Here is a 23,330-nt window from a genome sequence, read left to right as displayed (position 1 = left end):
CCAACAGGAAAGGTATGGAGGGATATGGGCCATATACAGGGAGGTGGGACTTGTTTAGTTTGGAAACATGGTGGGCATGGACTATTTGAACCGAAGGGTCTGTCATACTGTTTTATTCTATAACTATCCCCTTGGATGGTTCCAGTTGAAGTCAGCTCGATGCAAATTCAGAGACAAAACTGCAACGAACCATGAACATGCAGCTTGGTCAAATGACCACAAATTCCGTTTCTTCTCTGGGTTTCAGGTTCCCACACACTTTCCCCTGTACTCTCCTCCAAATTTATGACTAAACCCCGCTCCCCGCTCCACTTTTTCTCGCGTTCTGCAGGAAATACCGCACCTCCCACCTCATTTTCCGAGGACATCTGGATAGTGAACCGCGCAAACTTTTTCTTTCCAACCCACCCACCTCTCAGCCTCTGAGTGGACGGACAGTGGATTAATCAGCCGCCACTCACTGGTTGCTCCGCCCAAAGAGACACACCGACCCGGTTCCCTCCCTCCCCCCCTGCAACACACACGTTTTTAAAAGGAAGATGATCGTTCTCTGAGGAGTTAGCTCCTGTCACTTGTGACACAGTCCGGGGATAGTGTTAGTCTGCACCAGAACAATTTATAACTTTTCTCAACTTGGCTTCAGGTAAGAGAAAACTTTCGTCAGACTTTTTTTAAAAAACTTTATACACTGAAAACCTCTCTAATCAGTTTCTGTGGAAGACTGAAATTGACATGATCAACTTCTCTAACTTTCTGTATCGGATTGAAATTGACATGATCAACTTCTCTCAGCGAGTTTGAACTTTTTAAAAAAAAAAATTCCTTTTTCATAGCCTTCAAAAGAAAACTTTAGAATAGCGACTGTTCCCTGAGGAATTTCCAAACGCATTGTGTGTGACAGGTTATAACCCCCCTTGAAAGTGGGAATAATCTTTATTGATTCCTGTGAGTGACTGGGAGGGAAGGGGATTTCCGATTACAAATTGATCTTTTAACCTCTCTTGACCAAGTGTGTGCTACACCCGGAAACTCCGAAAGAATTTTCTGCTCGACTCAACCCCCTTACCTGTCTCTATATTCCAGCAGCTGTAGTAATTTCTTCCGTATGCTTCTCACTTCTGTGAGATTACTCTTTTTAAAACTAAGATTCCTGTCCTTACTTCGAACGAGGCGAGAGAGAAAGTGCACCAACTTTCACTGAGGGGTTGAGCTTTGTTGTGGAGTGAGTCAGGGTAAATTATCAGGACACACCTGTACTGTCTGTTTCACTCTCTGGAATGTCTCTGTCTTCACGGGGGGTGTGTGGAGATTGCTAATTGGGCCAGCGTTTTATTGCCCGTCTTTGTTGCTTCTAAGAACTCATCGCTGCAGCACATGTGATGCCGTTTGAACTCTCAGGCTGTAGGAGAGTACTCTCGGCTTCCAGGATCTCGACCCGTGACGAAAGAACAGCGACTAGAGTCCACACACACACAAACACAGTGAATGGCTTTAACGTGGCTGTTGTTTTTAATTAAGGTAGAGTTTGTCGAAGGAGACTTGGTGGGTTGTTTCTCTTCATGTTCCCCCCTTTTATCTTCAAAACCCCCCCTCTTTCTGACTCAATTTTTAGTTGCCTGGACCCAATACCCTTAAAGCTGGTTTTTCTGTCAGACTTTACTGGTGGTAACACCCCTGTGTTTGATGTGCAATTTTGCTTCTTTGTTCTAAAGACAGAAATTCGCTGGAAGAGCTCAGCAGATCTGGTAGCATCTGTGGAGAGAAAGCAGAGTTAATGGTCCGGTGATTCTGTCAGGTCCAGTGATCCTTTTTTTTCAGTAATCTGTTTTTCTTTCATTTTTTAAAAAAAAAATGTGTCCCTGTCTCTTGTTGCTCTCCGACCTTCTCTGCCCCTTTGGGGTAGCAGCATATTTAAATGCGAGTTGAAGAGAAAGTACTTCTCTCAGAGAGATGTGAATCTATGGAATTTGCTCTCCCAAAGTGCGGTGGATGCTAGGACAGTGAGGAGAGAGACAGATTTTTTTAAAAATTGGTAATAGGTTGAAGGGATATGATGAGGAGCATATCAGCTCTGGGACTAGATTGGGTTGGGATATCTGGTCGGCATGGACTGGTTGGACCGAAGAGTCTGTTTCCATGCTGTACATCTCTATGACTCTATGGCAGTAGCAGACCCGAGGGGCCAAATGGCCTGATTCTGCTCCTATTTGTGATGAACTTGCATGGGAATCAATAGGAGTCAAGGCCCAGTGCTGGGCTTCTGTCGATTTCTCCTGCTCCTCGGATGCTGCCTGACCTGCTGTGCTTTTCCAGCACCACACTCTCGACTCTGACCTCCAGCAGGCCTCGGTGTCTCCTAGCAGGCTCAGTGCTGTCTGATTTCATGCCACCTTTTGTTCTTATTTAGCGAGGGAAATGTTTTAGATGGTGCCTCTGTCCTTTATTCATCACATAATGGCCAGGAATTCCTTGTTCCACTGTCTCATTCGTTATCCTCTTGTGTTCTAGTTTTGAGGTGTGTGTGTGTGGGAGTGTTGGAGAAGATGGGAATGGCTGAGGTGTGCTACTGAGCTGTGGCAGCGTTGCAGGTTTAATCCCAATTACCGGCTGTTATGATTTGGTGAGACTTGCAGAGTCATAGAGCTGTACAATGCAGCAACGGACCTTTTGATCCAGCCCATCCATGCTGCCAGAGATCCTAAATTCGTCCAGTCCCATTTGCCAGCACTTTGCCCATATCCCTCTAAACCCTTCCTATTCATATACCCATCCAGATGCTTTTTAAATACAATACTGTACCAACCTCCCCCGCTTTCTCTTGCAGCTGATTCCATTCTTATGCCATATTCTGTGTGGAAAAAGTTACCCCTTAGGTCCCCTTTTGAATCTTTCCTCTCTCACCTTAAACCTATGCCTTCTAGTTTTGGACTCTCCTACCCTGGGGAAAAAGACTTGGCTGTTCAACCTATCCATGTCCCTCATGATTTTAGAAACCTCTGTATGGTCACCCCTCCGTCTCTGCGGTCTGAAGAAAACAGCCCCAGTCTATTCAGCCTCTCCCGACAGCTTAAACCCTCCAACCCTGGCAACATCCTTGTAAATCTTTTCTGCACCCTTTCAAGTTTAACAGCAGCCTCCCTTTGGCAGTGAGACCAAAGTAGAGTCCCATGTGTTATACAGAACTCTCCCTGATGGCGGGGAAATCTCTCATCCTTTGTGGACTGTGGCTATCTACCAGGTGTGTTGCTATTTACCTTTTTAGTACAGTTTCAATAGTTACCGCTCCTGGCCCAGCACCCCGTGCATCAGAGACTGATGGGTCATGTGTGACACAGTCAAGCATCAAGAGACCATTGTTCATTCAGAAATCAGTCCAGTAACTGCTCACCAAAACACAGTCAAATCAGACTTGAAACATTAGTTGTTTTTGTCTCTGTCTCCCTCGCACAGATGTTGTCAGGCCTGCTGAGTTTCTCCTGTAAATTTTTGCTTTTATTTCAGATTTCCGGTGTCGGCGATATTTTGCTTTTTTTTTTTGTCCCGTTGCCGATTCTTCCTGGTGTGCTCAGTGCTGTCGTTGAGTTGGCTTCCCCTTGCTGGTCGGTTTCTAGTTTGTAATGGTCACTGCTTTTAACCTAGGGTGGGGGATTTTCAAGTCGAGGGGTGCACTTTCAAAGTGAGAGGAGAGACATTGAAAAAAGACATGAGGGCAAGTTTTTTTTTACACAGTGGTTCATGTGTGGAATGAACTTCCTGAGGGAGTGGTGGATGTGGGTACAATTAGAACATTTAAAAGACATTTGGATAAGTTCATGAATAGGAAAGGTTTAGATTAGATTCCATACAGTGTGGAAACAGGCCCTTCAGCCTAACAAGTCCACACCGACTCTCCAAAGAGCAACCCACCCAGACCCATTCCACTACATTCACCCCTGACTAATGCACCTAACACTACAGGCAATCTAACATGGTCAATTCACCTGGCCTGCACATCTTTGGACTGTGGGAGGAAACCAGACCAAACCCACAGAGACACTGAGAGAATGTGCAAACTCCACACAGATAGTTGCCCAAGGTGGGAATTGAACCCAGGTCTCTGGCACTGTGAGGCAGCAGTGCTAACCACTAAGCCACTGTGGTGTGGAAGGATATGGACCAGACACTGGTAGGTGGGACTACTTTAGTTTGGGATTATGTTTGGCGTGGATTGGTTGGACCAAAGGGTGTGTTTCGGTATCTTATGACTCTGAGGGTATCCCAGTAAAGGCTACTGTGTTGTGAATGTTATCTTCTGTCTCCCTGAGTTATGGACTGGACTGAATCCACTCCAATCTCTGCTCCTGGTCACTCTGTGCACCCTGCTAGTCATTTCTTCAGTGTGTAACTTGAATGAATTGATGACTAAGCCCTATAACCACTGACAAGCCTGAGTAGGGTGTCAAGTGTGGATATGGTAGGCTAGTGGTTATAGTACTAGGCTAGTAATTCAGATACTTGTGCTCTAAAGACAAAGGTTCAAATCCCATTGGCTACTGAGAGAATTTGAAATGGAATAAATCTTAAATTTAAAGTCTCATTTCAGTCACAGTTATTGTGAAACCACCAAGTTTAATAGAATTAGAATCCCTACAGTGTGGAAACAGGCCCTTTAGCCCAACAAGTCCACACCAACCCTCTGAAGGGTAACCCACCCAGACCCATTCCCCTTGACTAATGCATACAACGTACACACCCCTGAATACTATGGGCACAGTCAATTCACCTAACCTGCACATTTTTGGATTGTGGGAGGAAACAGGAGCACCCAAAGGAAACCCACACAGACATGGGGGAGAATGCGTAAACTCCACACAGAGGGCCACCCAAGGCTGGAATTGAACCTGGGTCCATGGCGCTGTGAGGCAGCACTGTTAACCACTGAACCACCATGTTAATATTCCTTGAGGAATGAAAATGTGCCATCCTCATCTGTTCCAGCTTCTGTGTGACTCCAGACAGGCAGCAATGCACTCTGAAATAAGCCTGCCACCCCCCCCCCCCCCCCCATTGTATTCAAGATGTCTGCTCAATGCTGCTCCCTTGAGGGGTGGGCACTGAACCTGGCTTTGCCAATGATGCCCGGAATCTGCAAAACAACATTTTTAAAAAAAAGATGCTTGCTGCAGTTAAATGAACCTGTTTGGCTGTGTTATGCCACACCTTTGGAGCAAGGGTGACTTGGACTCTGTCCATATGGCTCAGAGGTAGGGACACTATCACTGCTCCCTCAAGAACCTTAAGGTCGCTGTGCAGACTTGCCTACTAGTTCCTTGCATCTGAAGCTGCAGCTGTGGCTGCATGTGCCTGTATTATAGAACACTGAGAGCTAGCATGGCATGTGCAGCACACAAAGTACAACTACATAGACAGCGATTGAAGCACACCTTCAGGATGTGTAGAGGCAAGTACAGCGGTGATTGTATCAGTGCATTGCAAAAATAATTCAATGAAGAAAGTTGGCAGTAGGTGTTGTTTGAGCTGCTGGCATGCTAGGTGTTGGTCTTACCTTTGGAGTAAGAGTGTCCCACCCCAGATACTCTGAATAATAAAAAAAAATTCACTCGATTGGAGTTCCCACTGTAGCCCTCGGGAAGTCCCAGCAATCTTGGAGAAGTCCTCTTTCAGATGAGGCATGAATCCCAGGACTCCTGCTTGAATATAAATTTAACTCCCATGCAAACGATCATGCTTGTGGGATATTAGTTGTTTATCCCCCAACTAATATCATTATCACATTGCTGTCTGTGGAATTGTGAATGCAAATTTGCTGCTGTGTTCAAGTCTTTGGATGGTTTGACCCACAGGAAGGAACACGATGGAAGTAATTGTAGCTATTGCTGATGAGTAGATGAGGCATAATTAGGGTGTTTGCTGAGAATCTCTTGCAGTCGATGACGTACATGTGTGTGACCTGTTGAGATTTGAAAGAGTGCCGCATTGCTCACACAGTAATATTGTGCCAACAGTGTAATGTAGTTTTTTTTACCAGAGTGTTGCTGAACAAAGTTTCCTTGGAGTGGAGGTTTATAGTTCCTTGAGAGTGGAGTCGCAGGTCGGTAGGAGGGTGAAGAGGACGTTGGGTATGCTTGCTGTTATTGGTCAGTGCATTGAGTATTGGAGTTGGGAGGTCATGTTGCAATGTCAGGGAGTCCAACACTAGAGGGTACGGGTTTATGGTGAGAGGGGAAAGATCTAAAACGGACTATGGGCAATGTTTTCACGCAGACATGTATGGAATGAGCTGCCAGAGGAAGTGATGGAGGCTGGTACAATTACAACATTGAAAAGCACCTGCTGGCAAATGAGATTAGGTTAATTTGGGATATCTGGTCGGCATGGACAAGTTGGACCGAGGGTCTGTCTCCATGCTGTACATCTCTGACTCTCCGTTTTGTCTTGTGCATATCATGTTTTGGGGTTAGCTCTCTCATCTGAGTTGGAAAGTTGTGGCTTCAAATCCCACTCCGTCAGCTCGGACACAACCTCCAGGCTGACACTTCAGGGCAGAACCGCTGGAATGCCACCCTGTCTGTGGTGCTGTCTTTTGGACAGGATTCTATAAGTCGAGGCCCCGTTTGCCACCTTGGACAGGTGACACATTTCTTGCATTTTAGGAAAAAAGCAGAAAGTTTGAAGAGGTTGTTGGGATCTCGAGAACCACGTGTTGTTTGTGGGAGCCTGTGTCAGATTTGCTGGTGCATTTCCTAAATTATGTAGGCTCAGGACGATGAGATCTTGAGTATTTAGAATCCCTACAGTGTGGAAGCAGACCATCTCAAAATTCCATCCCACCCTAGCAATGTTTTTCTACAACCCCTCCTAGAGGGGAGAAGGTACAGAAGCCTGAGCCCACGCACCAGCTAGTTTCGCAACAGTTTCTGTCCTACTGTTGTTAGAATACTGAATGGACTCTCAAACTTTTAACATTTGCCTGTACCTGTGTTTTTGCCACTGTTTACCTATTAATTTGCTATCTGTGATCTTCCTGTATTGCTCACAAGACAGTGCTTTTCACTGTGCCTCGGTACACATGACAATAAATTCAATTCAACTCATTCGGCCCGTCAAGTCCCCACCAATCCTCTGATAGAGCATCCCACCCAGACCTACACCCCTCCCCTGTCCCTGTAACCCTGCATTTCCTATGGCAATCCCACCTAGCCTGCACATCGCCGGACACTATGGGCAATTTAGCATGGTCGATCCACCTAACCGGCATGTTTTTGGTCTATGGGAGGAACCCCACGCAGAAATGGGGGAGCAAAATTCAACACCATCTGTCACCTGAGGGTGGGATCAAACCTGGGACCCTGGCTCAGTGAGGCAGCAGTGCTAACCACTGATCCACCATGCCACCCTTACTTACCTGGACGACTGAAAATAAGAGCAGGAGTAGACCACTCAGTCTCTCAAGTTTGTAATAGATCATTCATAGTTGCTGTACGTCCATCATTTCCCACACTGTTCCATATTCCTTGACATCTTTAGTGCAACTTGTTTTGAAATTGTTTTCTCTGAAGGAGAAAAACTGACATATTCTAAACATTATAAACCTGGCTGATTTTCAGAAAGAGGGAGGCATTTTGTTTTCCACATTCGCTGGGCAGTGGATGCTTAGATACTGGATTAGTGGTGCTGGAAGAGCACAGCAGTTCAGGCAGCATCCAACGAGCAGTGAAATCTTAGAACCCACTCTGCAAAAGGCCGAAGTGGACTGGTTGGGCTGAAGGGCCTGTTTCCACACTGTAGGTATTGGAGGCATAATTGACAACTATGCTAGTTTCCTTTTGATAAGCCATATATGGAGCTGCGTTAAGATTTACTGTGATCTAATTGAATGTCCGAATGGCCCCATGGGTTTGATTAGCCTATCGTGCCATGGGGGTGGGGATGGGGGGGATCTCTCCACAAATGGGGAAGAGCATCTAGGGCTATTGTTTGCCTCAGTAATGGGCCTGCTGAGGCAAATGGGAAATCCTGAGAAAGGTGTGAATTCTTCCCAGTAAATGGCCCAAAGATCTTGAGTGAAGCTTCAACCCGTTGGCACAGTGGTTAGCACTGCTGCCTCATGGCACCAGGGTCCCAGGTTTGATTCCAGCCTCAGGTGACTGTGTCTGTGTGGAGTTTGCACGTTCTCCCTGTGTCTGCGTGGGTTTCCTCCGGGTAATCTGGTTACCTCCCACAGTCCAAAGATGTGCAGGTCAGGTCATGCTAAATTGCCCATAGTGTCAGGTGCATTAGTCCGAGAGAAATGGGTCTGGGTGGGTTACTCTTCGGAGGGTTGGTGTGGACTGGTTGGGCCGAAGGGCCTATTTCCACACCGTAGGGAATCTAGTGTGACCTGGATGAGACTGGTGGATGTAGAGACCACAGATGGATATCAAATGGAAATTTGTATGTCACATTGGGGATAGAGATTGGAGGGCTATAGGGGGTTACACAGTTGAATGGAATTTACCCTCTGGCTTCTTTTCTATGCCGTATTGATATTTATATTTAATATTTGTTGTGGGATAGAGGCATCACTGGCAAAGCCAGTGTTTGCCACCCATCTCGAATTGCCCTTGAAGATTCTTGCTGGGCATTGCAGAGGGCAGTTAAAAGTCAACCACGTTGCTGTGGGCCTGGAGTCACATGTAAATCAGACTTGGTAGGGATGGCAGCTTTCCTCCCTAAAATACATTAAGCGAACATATTCGGTTAGTTAGTTCAGTTGTCTGGATGGCTGGCTAGTGATGTGCAAATAGTGCAGGTTCAATTCCTGCTCCTGCCAAGTTACCATTGAAGGTTCTGCCTCTTCAACCTCAATCCTGGCCTGAGGTGTGGTGACCTTTGGAGAAAACCTGCCAATTTGGATCTCTCTGTAACAGGTGACTGTACCCAATGGGTTGCTGCAGTTTTTGTTCTAGGACCTTTATTGAATTCCTATTCTGTGAGTAACCGTGAATCTGAATCTCAGAACATTACGTTGAGTTCTGAGATTTACATAAGGAAGAAATGAAACCAACATGGTCATTCTAAAAGATGATATACTTTACGAACAATCCAGGTCTTTTTCAATAGATAATTTAAGTTACATCACACAGTAAATGTTTGCTATAAATTGTGTCGTACGATCTTGTACTCCACAACCACCTGATGAAGGAGTGGCGCTCCAAAAACTAGTGCTTCCAAATAAACCAGTTGGACTATAACCTGGTGTTGGGTGATTTTTAACATTAGCCTAGGCTTTGACATTACCACTCCCTCACAGCCTTGCCCAATCTGCTTGACCCGCCCTTGTGTTGGACCACAATGAAAGGGTGGGTTTACGTTGTAGGGAAAGTGATCTTGTCACATCAAAGGAAATGGTTGTCAGATTTATGTGGGGCCCACTGAAACTTGGCCTGAGATCCAACCTGCTATTGACTGGATGGTGTCTGTCCTTATTTTACTCAGGCCAGTCATGAGAGATTGGCGATTCTCACAGGAATCAATGCAGTTATTTGCTGGAGGAAGTCTCATTTGTAAAACACATTGGGTCCATAGTGAGAGGGGGGTCCTTCATGTTTCCTGAAAATCCAAGGTGGGGGGAGAGGGGGGTGACAAGAAAAATCTCTTTTGATGAGAGAGCTTTTTGGGAAAATGAAATCCATGCTACATTGCATCTTTCAGAACATCCCATACTATGAAATGCATGGGTGGTGCACTCTCTGTTAAGATATCGATGATAAAATCTATGATTCATTTTCTTCTGTCAAATGTGCCAAGAAATTTCATTTGTTTTTCACTTTAACAAAGGGCCGTTAATTGTTTGTCATTCTGCCCAGAGAGTGAGAGTGAGTGAGCTGTGTACATTTGCTTACGATGTGATTGATGCTTTGCAACTGAAACCAACAACAGCTGGTGAACTAACTTCTGCATCGCATTTCCTTCCTTGTCTGGGCGAAAATCACCAGGACTAGTTTAAATGCATCCTCCCCTTCCTTTAAAAGTTTAAAGGGATTCCCTTCGCCATTGGTTGAAAGGAAGAAATCTGGGGTTAGGGTTGGGCTGGGGGATCGTTGGTGTGAACATTGAAAGCCCCTTCTCCTTTTATGTCAATTGTGCTTTCTTAAAGAGAAACTGGGCGCTTGAAAAGCCATTGCCTTGGCTTTGGGCCAAGTGCAGGAAAGTGGGATTGGAATAGTGTGCTGATGCTTGGTTCCCAGCACCAAGCTGATGGGCCAAAGGGCTTTTGTTCAAGCAATAAAAGCTCGGACTTTAAAGCAATTGCATTGGGACTCAGATGATTTAAGCATGTGAGTCATAGAGATATATGGCAGGGAAACGGAGTTTTCGGTCCAACACATCCATGCTGACCAGATATCCTAACCTAACCTAATCCCATTTGCCAGCACTTGGCCCATATCCGTCTAAACCCTTCCTATTCATGTATCCATCCAGATGTCTTTTAAATGTTATTATAATTGTACCAGCCTCCACCACTTCCTCTGGCATCTCATTCCATCCACGCACCACCCTCTGTGTGAAAACGTTGCCCATTATATATCTTTCCCCTCTCACCCTAAACCTATGGCCTCTAGTTCTGGACTTCCCGCACACCAGGGAAAATACCTTGTCTATTTAACCTATCCATGCCCCTCATGATTTTCTAAACCTCTATAAGGTCACCCCTCAGCCTCCGATTGGTCCAGGGAAAACAGCCCCAACCTATTGAGCCTCTCCCTATAGCTCAAACCTTTTCTTTAATTCTTTCACCAGATGTGGGTGTTGCTGGCCAGATCAGCATTTATTACCCATCCCTAATTGCCCAGAGGGCAGTTAAGCGTCAACCACATTGCTGTGGGTCTGGAGTCACATGTAGGCCAGACTGGATAAGGAGGACTGTTTCCTTCCATTAAAAGACATTAGGGAACCAGATGGGTTTTTCCAACAATCGTCGATGCATTCACAGTTCTCATTTAGACTCTGACTTGCAGTTTTGTTTTTGAATTCAGATTCCACCATCAGCCACAGTTGGGTTTGAACCCAGGACATTATCTGGATTAACAGTCTAATCATAATACCACTAAATCGTCACCACCTCTGCTTCATTTCCTGTGTCCCAAGATGTGGAAAGGAAGCAATGCAAAGGGTTAATGGATGGAGCAGGTCCCTCGGCCTGATACACAGATGTGGACTCTAAAGTAGCGACAATTGACTGATGTTGTTGACAAAAGCCCTGGAAAGCAGCCATGATTGAACGTGCCCAACTTCCAGCAGCCTCAAAACGGCAGCCCGTGTTGGGTTGGAAAATCCTCCCCCTGTTCCCCTCACGTCAGTTCCTTCGTTGTCTCTAATTTGACAGACTTCCAATAAAGATTCGAGCTTCTAATTCAGAAAAACGGGAAATCTGGGATTTACTCGTTACCAACTTGCTGGCCACTTCTGACTTTCTGAGATTTAAATCTAACTCGACTGATGGATTATTTCAGAGCTTTGACACCATTTTTTAAAAAAAGGATTTAGTTTTAATTACATTCCCCGCTGTAACAGGAGGTTGAATGAAACAGCTGAACATGTTGTCTTTGAATAAACACAAAAGCCCTTTCTCTTGCATTTCTTTTCACTATCCCTGGTATGGTGCATTTTAGTGCGTTTTTGTTTAAAAATTCTTGGATTTATTTCTCTTTGCATCTCACTCAACAAACTGAATGAGAGTCCATCGTGAGACCCCCAGTTCAGCGACTGAGCAGGATCAAGGATACAAACAGATGGCACCAGGTGCCAGAGTAGTGGGTGAATTGCCCTTCTCCAGGGAAATGTGTGCAAATCTTGCCAGTTGATTTGTTTCCTTGCAGTGATGGGCTGAGAACTGTGTACTAAAATGTTTAACTTTATGTTCTCTTGTATTTTGTAAGGAGATGAAAAATCTTTAATGGTGGAATGCAAAGTGTGGAGATGTTGAGATGAAATTTTATCATGCATGTCTGAAGAACTCATTAAAGGAGCGACAAGGGGCAGTGAAGGATTTGAGTGTAAGTACCGACTCTATTCTCTTCTTGACTTTTGTTTCACAGCTAAGACCCTCTTCTGTCCCAGACATTGTGACGAAGGAGTAGCACTCCGAAAGCTTGGGGTTTGGACTATAACCTGGTGTCATGTGACTTCTGATCTTGACTCTGAGGATGTGAGATGACCGTTCTGGTGGTGCCGGGATTAGCTGAGTTCCTAATTGTTCAATTCTTCTTTTTTTTTTCTTTTCTGGATTTTGTAGAAACTTGGGAGGTGGTCCATTTGGCCCATCGTACCTGTGCAAGCTCTGAGGGAGAGTCTTAAACCGCAGCTCTGATATTTATTTTTCTTTTTGATGCAGTTTTTGTCTGCAATCAGAAAAGATTTACAAGGATGTTGCTGGGGTTGGAGGGTTTGAGCCATAGGGAGAGGCTGAATAGGTTGAGGCTGTTTTCTCTGGAGCATCTGAGGCTGAGGGGTGATGTTCTAGAAGTTTAGAAACTCATGAACTGGCATAGATAGGGTGAATAGCCAAGGTCTTTTCCCTGGGGTAGAGTATAGGTTTAAGGTGAGAGGGGAAGATTTAAAAGGGACCTTAGGGGAAGATTTCCTCACAGAGGTGGTGCATGTATGGAATGAGCTGCCAAGAGAAGTGGTGGAGGCTAGTACAATTACAATTAAAAGGCACCCGGATGGACATATGAATAAGAAGGATTTGAAGGGATGTGGGCCAAATGCTGGCAAATGGGGCAAGATTAATTTAGCCTATCTGGCTGGCATGGTCAAGTTGGACCGAAGGGTCTGTTTCTGTGCTGTATGACTCCATGACTAAGATGGACCAGGTTTGTGAGTTACTGGAACACTCACAGCATGTTGTTGGCTGGTTCAGTTGCTTGGACAGCTGGTCCGCAAAGCGACTGACTCCAGCAGCAAGGGTTCAATTCCTGTATCCTGGCTGAAGTCATTGTGTCAGTCCCACTTTCTCAACCTCTCCCCTTGTCTGAGGGATGGTGACCTTCTGGTTAAACCACCACCCGGTGCCTATGGTCTTCCGAGACTATAGTGACATCAGCTTTCATCTTAGTCATCTATGGATAGTGACTGAGGTTGCAATCTCAAGGAATCTGGGAGATTCCGAGATTTACGGGGAGAAGGCAGGAGAATGGGGTTGAGAAACTTATCAGCTGTGATCGAATGGTGGAGCAGATGTGATGGGCTGAATGGCCTAATTCTGCTCCAATGTTTTGTGGTCTTTTGAATCCTCCCTGCTCTTGCTGCCTGCTGTCAGTGTGTGTTGGAAGGGTTCACAAATTGATTGTTAACTTGTTCGGTCACGTTATGAACTCGGCTTTCTTTTGACTTGATTTGAAGATTACCTCATGGGAAGTGAGTGTCACAAGCTGGCCAGCATTTATAACCCATTCCTAGCTACCCTTAGATGGCAGCTTGTTTAGTAGCTAGCTTTATTCAGGCAGTTGAGTGTCAACCATGTTACTGTGGGTCTGGAGTTACATGTAAGGCCAGACCAAGCAAAGTTGACAGACTTCCTTACCTGAAGGACATTAGTTTGAGCCAGGTGGATATTTCCTAATGATCAACAATGGATTCACAGTCATTATTAGACTCTAAATCCAGATTTTGTTTTTTACAAACTGAACTCCTACCATCTACCGTGCTGGGATTAGAACCCATGTTCCCAGAACGTCAGCTGAGTTTCTGGAATAATAAAATAACGATAACACCACATTGCCTCCCCTTAAAATCAAGTCCTGGCATGGGAGTCAAACCGGGGGTTACCAGCTCAGATGCTACCCGATGTGCCACAAGACCTTCACACGGGTGAGAATTAAATGACCAGGGTGTGGAAAGTGCAGGCAGGTGGAAGTTCTGCCTCCCAGTGGAGCTCTGCCCTTCATTCAAAGTATCTTGCATGTTGCATGCTCACCTGAGGCCCCTTGGAAGCCCAATAGTGTGTGCATCCACGATTTTGGCTCATGCAGTGTAAATATGGCAAGGTAGAAAAGGAAGACTTTTAGTGCTCATATTTGGAATCGGGACATTTCACCAATAGATTTACGGATGTAAGTTTGTCATAGAATAGAATCCCTACAGTGTGGGAGCAGGCTATTTGGCCCAACAAGTTCACACCGACCCCCTACTCTATACTTACCCCTGACTAATGCCCCTGAACACTGAGCAATTTAGCATGGCCAATTCGCCCTAACCTGCATATCTTCAGATTGTGGGAGGAAACCCATACAGACATGGGGAGAATGCGCACACTCAGTCTCCCAAGGGTGGAATTGAATCCAGGTCCCTGGCTCTAGGAGGCAGCAATGCTAACCACTGAGCTGCTGTGATCCAGAGAGGTGGGCTACTGCTGAAGTGACACTGGTTCAAATCCCCCCACAGCACCTGATGAAATTTAAATTCAATTAATAAAACAGTCAATTGTTATTTTAAAACCCCATCTGATTCACTAATGTCCTTTAGGGAAGGAAACTGCCATCCTTATCTGGTCTGGCCTACATGTGACTCCCCACAGCAATGTGGGTCCTGCCCTGTGAAGAGTCCTGAACACCTCATTCAGTTCAAGGAGCAATTAGGGTTGGGTGACAGACGCTGGCCTCGCCAGTGCCCACACCCCACGAAAGTGTAAAAAGAAACAAAATCTGATTGAGGAGCAGAAATGTTTTTCGCGGTATCCCAACTGATTATTGATCCTCAATCAACACCACAGAAACAGATTACCTTCTCATGGTCATGATCTTGTTTCTGTCTGTGGGATCTTGCTGCACATTCTTTGGGAGGGGAGAAGAGTGGGCTTTCATACTGGGTTTCCCATTCCCATGAAGAATGGGATTGCGGGGGGGTAGTGGGGAGGGGAGGCTTGCAGAAACTTCTGGAAACCTCCCCTTGGCCAAACCACTTTCTGCAGGGGGGATGCGTTTGGACAGATCGTTTCTGGGGAAGGGTTAGAGTTGAACGTGCTTGGGATGTTGGGGTTCAGTAGTATTAACCATCTCCATCCCGAGCAATGTAATGATGGGCATTTCCAGGGTGGAGAGGGGAGAGCAGGGCACAAAGGAGGAAAGGAACGCTTTTTTTTCTTCAAAAGAAACTAGGAACTTTTGGTGCCCTAGTTTTTTTGTTTTTTTTTTGAAATAATGAATTTTGTTGTAAAGATTATTGTTGTTTTTCTTAGGTGGCTTTGTTCCTGGTTATATTTCTATCAGAAACCTCTCTCGCTTGTCAGTTTGGAGGATTCGAACCCCATACAACGACGTATGATTTGTCGCTCAACACCCTGGTGAGTTGGGGGGGATGAGAACACCCATGACCACCCACGAGTGTGCAGACATGGGAGATGGTTTGGGTTGGGAATGAGGATGGTTTCTTTTAACTCGTTCATTGGCCTCTCGAGTGTCAAATAATTCATTCAACCCCACTGTGGGTCTGTGATAGCTCTTGGCAAGTGCTGTCTGATTACACTTGCTTCTCTTTAGCTGCCACATTAATACCTGGACTGAGTGAATTGTCTCACGAGGAAAGATGAGAGGGGCTAGGCCTGTATTGTCTGGAGTTTAGAACAGTCAGAGGTGACTGCATTGAAATAGCTTTGATCCTGAGGGGACTGGAGTGGGTGGATGTTTAAAAGGATGTTTTCTCTCATGGGAGAATCTCGTGGGATCATAGTTTAAAAACAGATGTGTAAACATTTCTTTCTCTCAGAGCGTTGGGAGTATTACCTCAAAAGGCAGTGGAATGTAGAATCTTTCAATATATCTAAGGCAGATTCCTAGAACATAATCCCTACAGTGTAGAAACAGGCCCTTCGGCCCAACGAGTCCACACCAACCCTTCGAAGAGCAACCCACCCAAACCCATTCCCGTACATTTACCCCTGACTATGCGCCCAACCTCTACATCCCTGAACACTGTGGGGCAATATGACATGGCCAATCCACCCTAACCTGCACATCTTTGGACTGTGGGAGGAAACCCACGCAGACGCAGGGAGAATGTGCAAACTCCACCGAGCCAGTTACCCAAGGGTGCAATTGAACCTGGGTCCCTGGCGCTGTGAGGCAGTAGTGCGAACCACTGAGCCACAGTGCTGTCCCAAATGACCAAGAGTTTGGAAGATTATCGGAGATATGCAGGAACATAGGATTGAGATTAAAATCAGAACCAGGCTGGCAGGCCGAAGTGATCTACTCTTGTTCTCTCTCATGCCCTCTGCAATTTCTTCCGATCCAAATGTTTATTGAATTCCCTTATTTGACAATCGCGGAGGAGTCAGCTTCTGCTCGCATCTTCTCTCACTCTCTCTTTCTCGCGCTCTCTCTCTTTCTTTCTCGCGCTCTCTCTCTCTCTTTCTCCTTTTACTCAAGAAAATACTCAGCAAGTCTGGCAGCATCTATAAGGATGGAAATTGGTTGGCATAGGTTAGAAACATTATAGCTTTTATGTGAAACCACGCCTTTGTCTCTCCTTTGTTCCTTTTGCCAATTGTGATTAAAATCTATATCTTCTGGCTACTCGTCCTCCTGGCAGTGAAAACAATTTCTCCTCATTCAGTGCAATGAAAACCCCTTCCTAATTCAAGAGCGCCTCAATTAAATCTCCCCTGATTCATTGGAACATAGTCCCAATCTTCCCACTCTGTCAATCGCAGCCCTGGTTCATCTCAGTTCCCTCTTTCCAAGACAGGGCATCTTTTGCCAAATTCGCTGCCACTTTGAATGTGCTCTCAGTCCTTCTCTTGTTGAAGTGGGTTTAAGTCAGAGTTCCCAGCCGGAATTTTCTTTCCTGTTCTCTGAGAAGCGATGAATCGAAGTCTCCAGCTTATTAATGGCAGCTTCCCAACGAAGCCGTTACCTTCACAGCAGTTAGGGCTCGACAGCATAGTGGGTACAGAGTCTTGGCCACAAGATCGTGGCCTCGGAGTAAGGTCTCTGTCATTTACGATTGCGTCAAGGCAAAAATTCCTTCCCTCTGGTTGTGAATCTTTGGAACGGTCTACCGGCATATCCAGCACTGAGATCAGTAAGCTGATTCTGGGCGTGCTTGGGTGAAGGTGGCATTGATGATAAAATCAGCCATGTTGAATAACGGCTAAAAGGGGCTGAATGGCTACCTCCCCATTCCTTTTTGGGTTCTCCTACGAAAGCAAAAATTGCCGGCAAAACTCAGCAGCTCGGGCAGCATCTGTGGGTAGACAGCAGAGTAAATGTAGAGTTGTAGAGCACGGAAAAAGACCCTTTGTTTCAACTTGTCCATGCCGACCAGATATCCTAAAGTAATTTAGGCCCATTGGCCAGCATTTGGCCTATATCCTTCCAAACTCTTCAGTTTGTGTACCCATCCAGATGTCTTTCAAATACTGTAATTGTACCATCCTCCACCACTTCCTCTGGTAGCTCATTCCATACACGCACAACCCTCTGCGTGAAAAAGTTTCCCTTCAACTCCCTTTTAATTCTTTCCCCTCTCACCCTAAACCTATACCCTCTAGTTTTGCACACCTCCACCCGGGGAAAAGACTCTGGCTACGCTCGAAACATTACCTCTGTTTCTCTCTGCACAGATGCTGTCAGACCTGCTGAGTTTCACCAGCATTTTCTGTTTTTTTTTTTTCAGATCTCCAGCAACCGCCCTCCTTTTGTTTTGTTCTTGGCTGTCAAGAGGGCATTGTGGTTGACCTGGAGGCAGGAGTAGAGAATAAATTTAAGTTCTGTTCTCTGCTTCATTAAAAATAAATCCAAGGCAATCCTTGTGCTTATGTTGTCTGATGGTGGGCAATCTCATTGGAGTGAAATTGGAAGATGCTTTTTAGCAAAAGTATGAAATGTCTCTTCACTGGGACACCTTGTCCCATCGAGTATCAATTTGGTCAGGGATCGGGATTGAAAATGAAATTGAGAAATTGGCAGACTAGGCTTGAGGGGCTGAACAGCCTCCTCCAATTCAGTCTTTTTTTTCTTAAAACCTAAAACGTGAATGTTCCACAATGTTCTCATTTTTGATCCATTGAAAACCTGGTGACGTTGAAGTTGATGGGTTTTTTGAATAAATAAGGAAGAAATGAAACTCCGACATCAGCACAAAATGGTTGATGGCTTTTCTGTTTCCTGCCGCTGTCAAATGTATTTGTTTCAATTCTTTTTCAATTAAAGCACCTATCTTCACTATTCGTCGACATATTTGGAAAGTGAAATGGTCTTTAAATCTTGTTTTGTTTTGCTTTATTTACAGAGGACACATCTCCCTACAGACTACAACCTCACTGTTTTCTTGCAGGACACTGCCAATATGGTAGGTTTGTCTGGATTGTCCTCTGTTTACAGGGTGGTTATGTTATGTTGGGGAAGGGGGAGCTCAACTGGTAAAAGACATTTCTTCTGTCTGTGTCTCTGCCTTTCCCCTTCATGCAGCATGTCAACCGGATCCCCTTCATTTCCAATCCTTTCCCTGGCATTGCTGCTTTGTGGGAGCTTGCTGTGCACAATTGGCTGCCATTACAACAGCCTTTTCTTTAAAATGTAATTTATTGACCCTTAAGTGCTGTGGGATATCTTGTTGTCTTGAACTTCTTCCTGTAAAATGCAACTTTTGTTTTCTGTATCATCCTATTTGCGGAATGAACTTCCAGCAGAAGTGATGGATCTGGGTGCAGTTATAATATTTAAAAGACATTTGGATAAGTTCATGAATAAGAAATGATTGGAGACATATGGGCCAAGCACAAGCAGGTGGGACTAGTTTAGTTTGGGATTATGGTTGACATGGACTGGTTGGACCAAAGGGCCTGTTTCCGTCCTGTATGAGTCTACGGCTATGACATTTGTTTGATTCAATAACTGGGTGTGGGTGTCACTGACCAGCCTGGCATTTATTGACCATCTGTAATTGCCCAGAGGGTGGTTAAGTGTCAACCACATTGCTGTGGGTCTGGGCTTACATGTAGGCTAGACTGGGTAAAGACAGCTTTTACCTTCCCTGAAGTGAACCAGATGGGTTTTTCCAACAATGGTCTAATGATCACCATTAGATTCCTAATTCTTTTTTAAAAAAAATTGAGTTCCAATTCGACCGTGAATTTGATGATGGACATTCCTGAAGAAGGGCTTATGCCCGAAATGTCGACACTCCTGCTCCTGGGATGCTGCCTGACCTGCTGTGCTTTTCCAACACCACCCTTTTTCACTCTGATCTGCAAGAACTTACTTTCTGCTGAAACCGATTCATTCCCTACCCCAACCTCCTGCAACCTTTTCCCACCTTCAATCTGCGGAGATCTTCAAACTCCAGATTGATTGCATCCGAACACCACCTGATTTTTCAAATGTTGGTATCTCTCACCAAGAAATCGTGTCAGCCAGCACACCGCGTCAGTGGTATCTCTTTCAAAAGCTGCCTCCTTGGCCGTGTAGACTATCTCCTGATCAATGGTGAAGGTTCTGGGCCACGATATGCACTCAATTTATCGGTACATGGAATCTTTCAGGTAGTTTTGCAAAATAGAATTTTTTCTCTCTTGACTCAGTTGCTTATCTGGCTGTTTGCATCAGTTTGTCAGCTCGAGCAGATTTGAGGTTTAGCGGCTGGGAAAATACAAACTCTGCTTATGCAGCTACAATGACTTGCAGTGGATAAAAGATTAGACGTGCCCTCCACTTCCTTTTGTCTTATTTTCTGGCCAAAGTAGAGAGAGCTTTATGTTCTATGGCAGATTCGCAGTTCCTACCTGGTGAGTGTTTGACCGAGAATGTGGTCAGTTGGATGCTTTCACTTGGAAAAGGTGCCATTGAAGTTGGTTCCGGAATGGAGTTACTGAGAAGTTCTTACCAACCCAAAAGGAACTTCACTCTATTCCTTAATGTTATAAACCTTGAACCTTCTTGAAGAGAGAAATGTATTGCTAAAGATTTTTGTTTTGCCAAACTTCAAATGATTGCAACAATTTATACCAGGAGGAAAGGGTGCTGCTGGCTTGTTGAATCAACTCTGGTTGAGGCCATGCAGAAAGCAAAAGGATTCCTCAAGTTCCTGGACAATTCCTGGGAAAAAATGAGTTCAGAATATTAAGGGGAAAGGTAGGGATTGAGAACTGTTTTTGGAAGGGAGTTGTGATACCAATTTCCATTTGCAATATATCAAAGTAATGAAGGTAGACCTCTGGCTGCTGAGCCCATTGGCCCACCGTCATTACCTCAAGGCAGGATAATACACTTCGACAGACTCCTGGCTGGTGCCCAGTGTTCTACTTTCCGTAAGCTTAGGGTCATCCAACACACCCCATACCCTGTGTCTGAGCTCACATAAAGTCCCATTCCCCTGACACTGACCCACACAAGCTCCTCTTGAGCCACATTTTGATTTTTTTTTTTTTTCTTAACATTTTTCATCCTTGTTTACAAAACCCACAAGGGCCTTGTTCCTGCCTCACACTGTGGAACCTCCTTCTGCTCTCCTCTTGCTCAAGGTGTTGTTTCCTTCATGGTGATCAGTCTATTCACAAACCAATCTGCACCCTTCTCGTATACATTTGTTGTGATTGTTTAAAATTTGGTGTTCTTGCAAAATGTCCTGATGTAAACCTCAGCATCCTGACCCAGTCTTTTTCTGTCTGTCTCTTTTTTTTGTTTTTCCCACATCACTTTCCCTTCCACCACTTCCCCCTCTCTGTCTTTCTCCCCCCACAACCTCCCCTCTCTCTTTGCCCCGTGTCTGTCTCCCTCTCCCCCCGCTCTGTGTTCACACTGAATTCCAACAGCCCCCATTGTATCTTCCCCATTGCGTCTCCACTGTGTCCCCATTTTTATGCTCTAGCTCTCTATCTCTTTCCCCACTTACTCTCTCGTGCTTTCTCTCTTTCCCCTCCACCTTCCCCACCCTTGTGCTCTCTTTCTTCTTCCTTTCTCTCTCTCTCTCTTCAGTAATACTGGCTTTACCTCTGAGCCCCTCTGACCTGTTGTGGGACTGTGTGCATGGTGTTAATGAAGCTGCACTCCATATTGTAAGTGTGCTATTTCCGATAATGGCTGCAGTAAGCATGTAGGTGTGATTACATTTGGGACCTCCAGTGTTGGCACTGAAGAATCCAGGTTTCTGAGTGTCCTGTTAACTGTGGATCTTAACATTGGGGGTGCTAGTGACTATGTTCCCAAAAGAGCAAAACTAACTTATACGAGGAGGCCGAATGTGATATCTCCCAACTCTGAGTAAATATTTATTTGATATTGAAATGTCTTCCTCACTTCCAGTAAGGTGATGTATTTCTGGCACAGAAATACAACTTTTCTTCCAACTCAGTAAGGTGTGGTGCAACTTGAACTTGTAGTGTGGGCGTTGAGAGGAGAAAATTGATGAATTTGTACCAACGGAGCACACTAATCCTAAAGCTAGGCCAACTATTCTACCACGCCTGGCAAGTGAGTAGGGTTTTACTGTTATAGGGTAGGGCTGTTGTAATGTAATTCAGACAGTTGTTTTCACTTTCCTTCTCCAGCGTCACCCCCCACCCCAAATCTGGTAGTTCCTGTTCTCCTGAAGAGTATGTGGTACGTAACATTAGACTTGAATCTGCTATTGGACAGCACCTGCTGGCTTATCCTGAATGTGAGAAGAATTTTGCTGACAACCATTTTGGGATTGTCACTCAGGGTGGGTAGTGTGATGCCCTTGTGTGTACTGGAAGCTACATACATTGATGCACTGGACTCTATTCTATGGAGACTGATAGACTGTGCACCTCTTTCAACCCCATTTAAATAGTTGCCATCCATTCACTGGTTCACTCTCAGGGCAATGCCTTGATTGGCATAAGCCTACCCATTTCAAATTTTAACAGAGCCTGGCTGTTAACTGTTGATCATCATTTAATGGGTGCATTCTTCACAGCAGCTCCTCCACCAATCAGAGTCAACCTGCCAACCAATCAGCATTTTCCCCTTGTGCAGGACAAATGTTGGTTTATTCCTTGAATTGGTTTTCTTGTGAATGGTCCTGTTGAGTGCAAGACCTAAAGCTTTGACAAAATGTCTTTATTTTTAGCAATGTTTAATTATCGAACAATTATTTTATACAATTTATTGGAGTCTTTTCAAAGGAGTAGCGTACATTTTGGTTAAAAGAGAGCCTTTGCTTAGAGTCATAGAGATGTACAGCACGGAAACAGACCCTTCAGTCCAACTTGTCCATGCCGACCAGAAATCCTAAATTAATCTAGTCCCATTTGGCCAATATCCCTCTTAAACCCTTCCTATTCATGTACCCATCCAGATGCCTTTTAAATGTTGAATTTCCAGAAACTGGCACTTCAAAGGTTATTATCAGAAAGTGAAGACTCCATATTGAATGAGAAACATTACAGACTGTCTGGCTGACAGATAATAGAGGACACCTGAATGGGTCTTACCTGATTGACAGAATATGATGAGTGGGATCCTGCAGTGTTCTGTATTAGGGGCTCCATCCTTTTACAATTTACATCAATAGTTTAGCTGACCATGGTGGCTCAGTGGTCAGCACTGCTGCCTCATCGTGCCAGGGACCTGGGTTCGATTCTACCCTCTGGGTATTGTCTGTGTGGGGTTTGCACATTCTCCCCATCTCTGTGTGGGTTTCCTCCCACAATCCAAAGATGGTGTGGGTTAGGTGGGTTGGCCAATGCTAAATTGCCCCACAGTGTTCAGGGATGTGTAGGCTAGGTGCCTTAGTGTAGATTAATAGGGTAGAGGAATGAGTCTGGGTGGTTACTCTTCAGAGGCTTGGTGTGGACTTGTTGGGCCGAAGGGCCTGTTTCCACACTGTAGGGAGTCTGAGTGAAGGTGTGGCATCGAAAGTCATTGAATGACACCAGAGTAGGTAAGCAAGTCTGATTGCAGATGGTTATTGATGAGTTGAGTGACCAGGCAAACACTGGTGTAATGTGGAACAATGCATATCTCTCAAATTGGCAGGAAGCCTAAAAAGCAGAGGGTTGCTGCAATGGAGAACCGGTGTGGAATTTAGCAGTGCAAAGAGATTTGGGTGTTTCGGTAGATGAGTCACAAAGGTACAACATGTCATCAGAAAGGCTCTTGAGATGCTATCCCTTTTTATTGCAAAATGATTGAACGTAACTTTAGAATAACATTCTTTTATGGTGAGTCCACATTGTCAATGCTGTGTGCACCTTTTGGTGATCTCATTTAAGGCTCTTCAGAGAAGGTTTATGGGATTGATACCTGGAAATGAGTGGTAAAGTTCTATTGGCTCTGCTTCTAGGGGTCATTTTCGTGCTGACCCCTAGACCCTTCGGTGCGACC

General features: G+C 45.1%; 1 protein-coding gene across 3 annotated transcripts in view; it reads left to right on the top strand.

The window, feature by feature from the left end:
- The first annotated feature begins 511 nt into the window (after window positions 1–511).
- LOC140489338 (uncharacterized) overlaps window positions 512–23,330 on the top strand; it is a 42,473-nt gene continuing 19,654 nt past the window's right edge. The window contains exons 1-4 of one of the 3 annotated variants that reach the window (XM_072588789.1): window positions 512–643; window positions 11,922–12,038; window positions 15,221–15,325; window positions 18,274–18,333. In XM_072588789.1, coding sequence (XP_072444890.1) covers window positions 11,970–12,038; window positions 15,221–15,325; window positions 18,274–18,333 — 234 coding nt within the window. In that variant the 5' untranslated portion in view covers window positions 512–643; window positions 11,922–11,969. Of the gene's footprint in view, window positions 644–1,391; window positions 1,519–11,411; window positions 11,639–11,921; window positions 12,039–15,220; window positions 15,326–18,273; window positions 18,334–23,330 lie in introns of those variants that run through there. The other 2 variants (XM_072588791.1, XM_072588790.1) reach the window with 2 other exon arrangements.

Source organism: Chiloscyllium punctatum, chromosome 18, assembly GCF_047496795.1.
Source record: "Chiloscyllium punctatum isolate Juve2018m chromosome 18, sChiPun1.3, whole genome shotgun sequence".
In the NCBI taxonomy this organism is placed as follows: domain Eukaryota; kingdom Metazoa; phylum Chordata; class Chondrichthyes; order Orectolobiformes; family Hemiscylliidae; genus Chiloscyllium; species Chiloscyllium punctatum.
This window is presented reverse-complemented; position numbering and strand designations above follow the sequence as displayed.